This window comes from Suricata suricatta, unplaced genomic scaffold (genome assembly GCF_006229205.1).
Source record: "Suricata suricatta isolate VVHF042 unplaced genomic scaffold, meerkat_22Aug2017_6uvM2_HiC HiC_scaffold_22417, whole genome shotgun sequence".
Taxonomy (NCBI): domain Eukaryota; kingdom Metazoa; phylum Chordata; class Mammalia; order Carnivora; family Herpestidae; genus Suricata; species Suricata suricatta.
The window spans coordinates 1-845 of record NW_021867568.1 but is presented as its reverse complement, the minus strand read 5'-3'; the positions used below and the strand labels follow the sequence as shown (position 1 = coordinate 845).

At 59.3% G+C, this 845-nt stretch overlaps 1 protein-coding gene across 1 annotated transcript; it reads right to left on the bottom strand.

Annotated features, from left to right (window-relative positions):
- Positions 1-3: 3 nt before the first annotated feature.
- On the bottom strand, positions 4-347 carry LOC115284832 (histone H2A type 1-E-like; the record flags this gene model as incomplete). The annotated part of the gene is made up of 1 exon (XM_029931311.1): positions 4-347. A coding segment is annotated over exon 1 (331 nt), but the record flags the coding sequence as incomplete, so codon positions are not given.
- Between the last annotated feature and the right edge of the window lie 498 nt (positions 348-845).

Here is an 845-nt window from a genome sequence, read left to right as displayed (position 1 = left end):
TGTTGGGCAGCACGCCGCCCTGCGCGATGGTGACGCGGCCCAGCAGCTTGTTGAGCTCCTCGTCGTTGCGGATGGCCAGCTGCAGGTGGCGCGGGATGATGCGCGTCTTCTTGTTGTCGCGGGCCGCGTTGCCCGCCAGCTCCAGGATCTCGGCCGTCAGGTACTCGAGCACGGCCGCCAGGTACACGGGCGCTCCGGCGCCCACCCGTTCGGCGTAGTTGCCCTTGCGGAGCAGGCGGTGCACGCGGCCCACGGGAAACTGCAGCCCGGCCCGCGACGAGCGCGTCTTGGCCTTGGCGCGAGCCTTGCCGCCCTGCTTCCCGCGTCCGGACATCGCGAGAACGACAGTACTGAACGTACCAAGAGAAGAAAACACAACACCAGCACTTTTTATAAGCCTTATTGGGCGCGAAAAAGCAGACTTTGCATTGGCTAAGGTTCTGGTTTCATTTTATCCAATGACAATGCAGATTCGCGATTCTCGCACTGTGATTGGACAGTACGAACTACTGACGTCATATGCAATAGTCACCAATCAGAGCTAAGACTGTAACGTACGCCTTATTTGCATAAAGGCTTCTATATAGAGAGGACAAGTTGCGCCTTACCTCTGCATTTATCTTCTCTGTCAAGCGCGTCTGGTGTTCTCGCAGCCATGCCTGAGCCGGCCAAGTCCGCCCCGGCCCCGAAGAAGGGCTCCAAGAAGGCGGTGACCAAGGCGCAGAAGAAGGACGGCAAGAAGCGCAAGCGCAGCCGCAAGGAGAGCTACTCGGTGTACGTGTACAAGGTGCTGAAGCAGGTGCACCCCGACACCGGCATCTCGTCCAAGGCCATGGGCATCATGA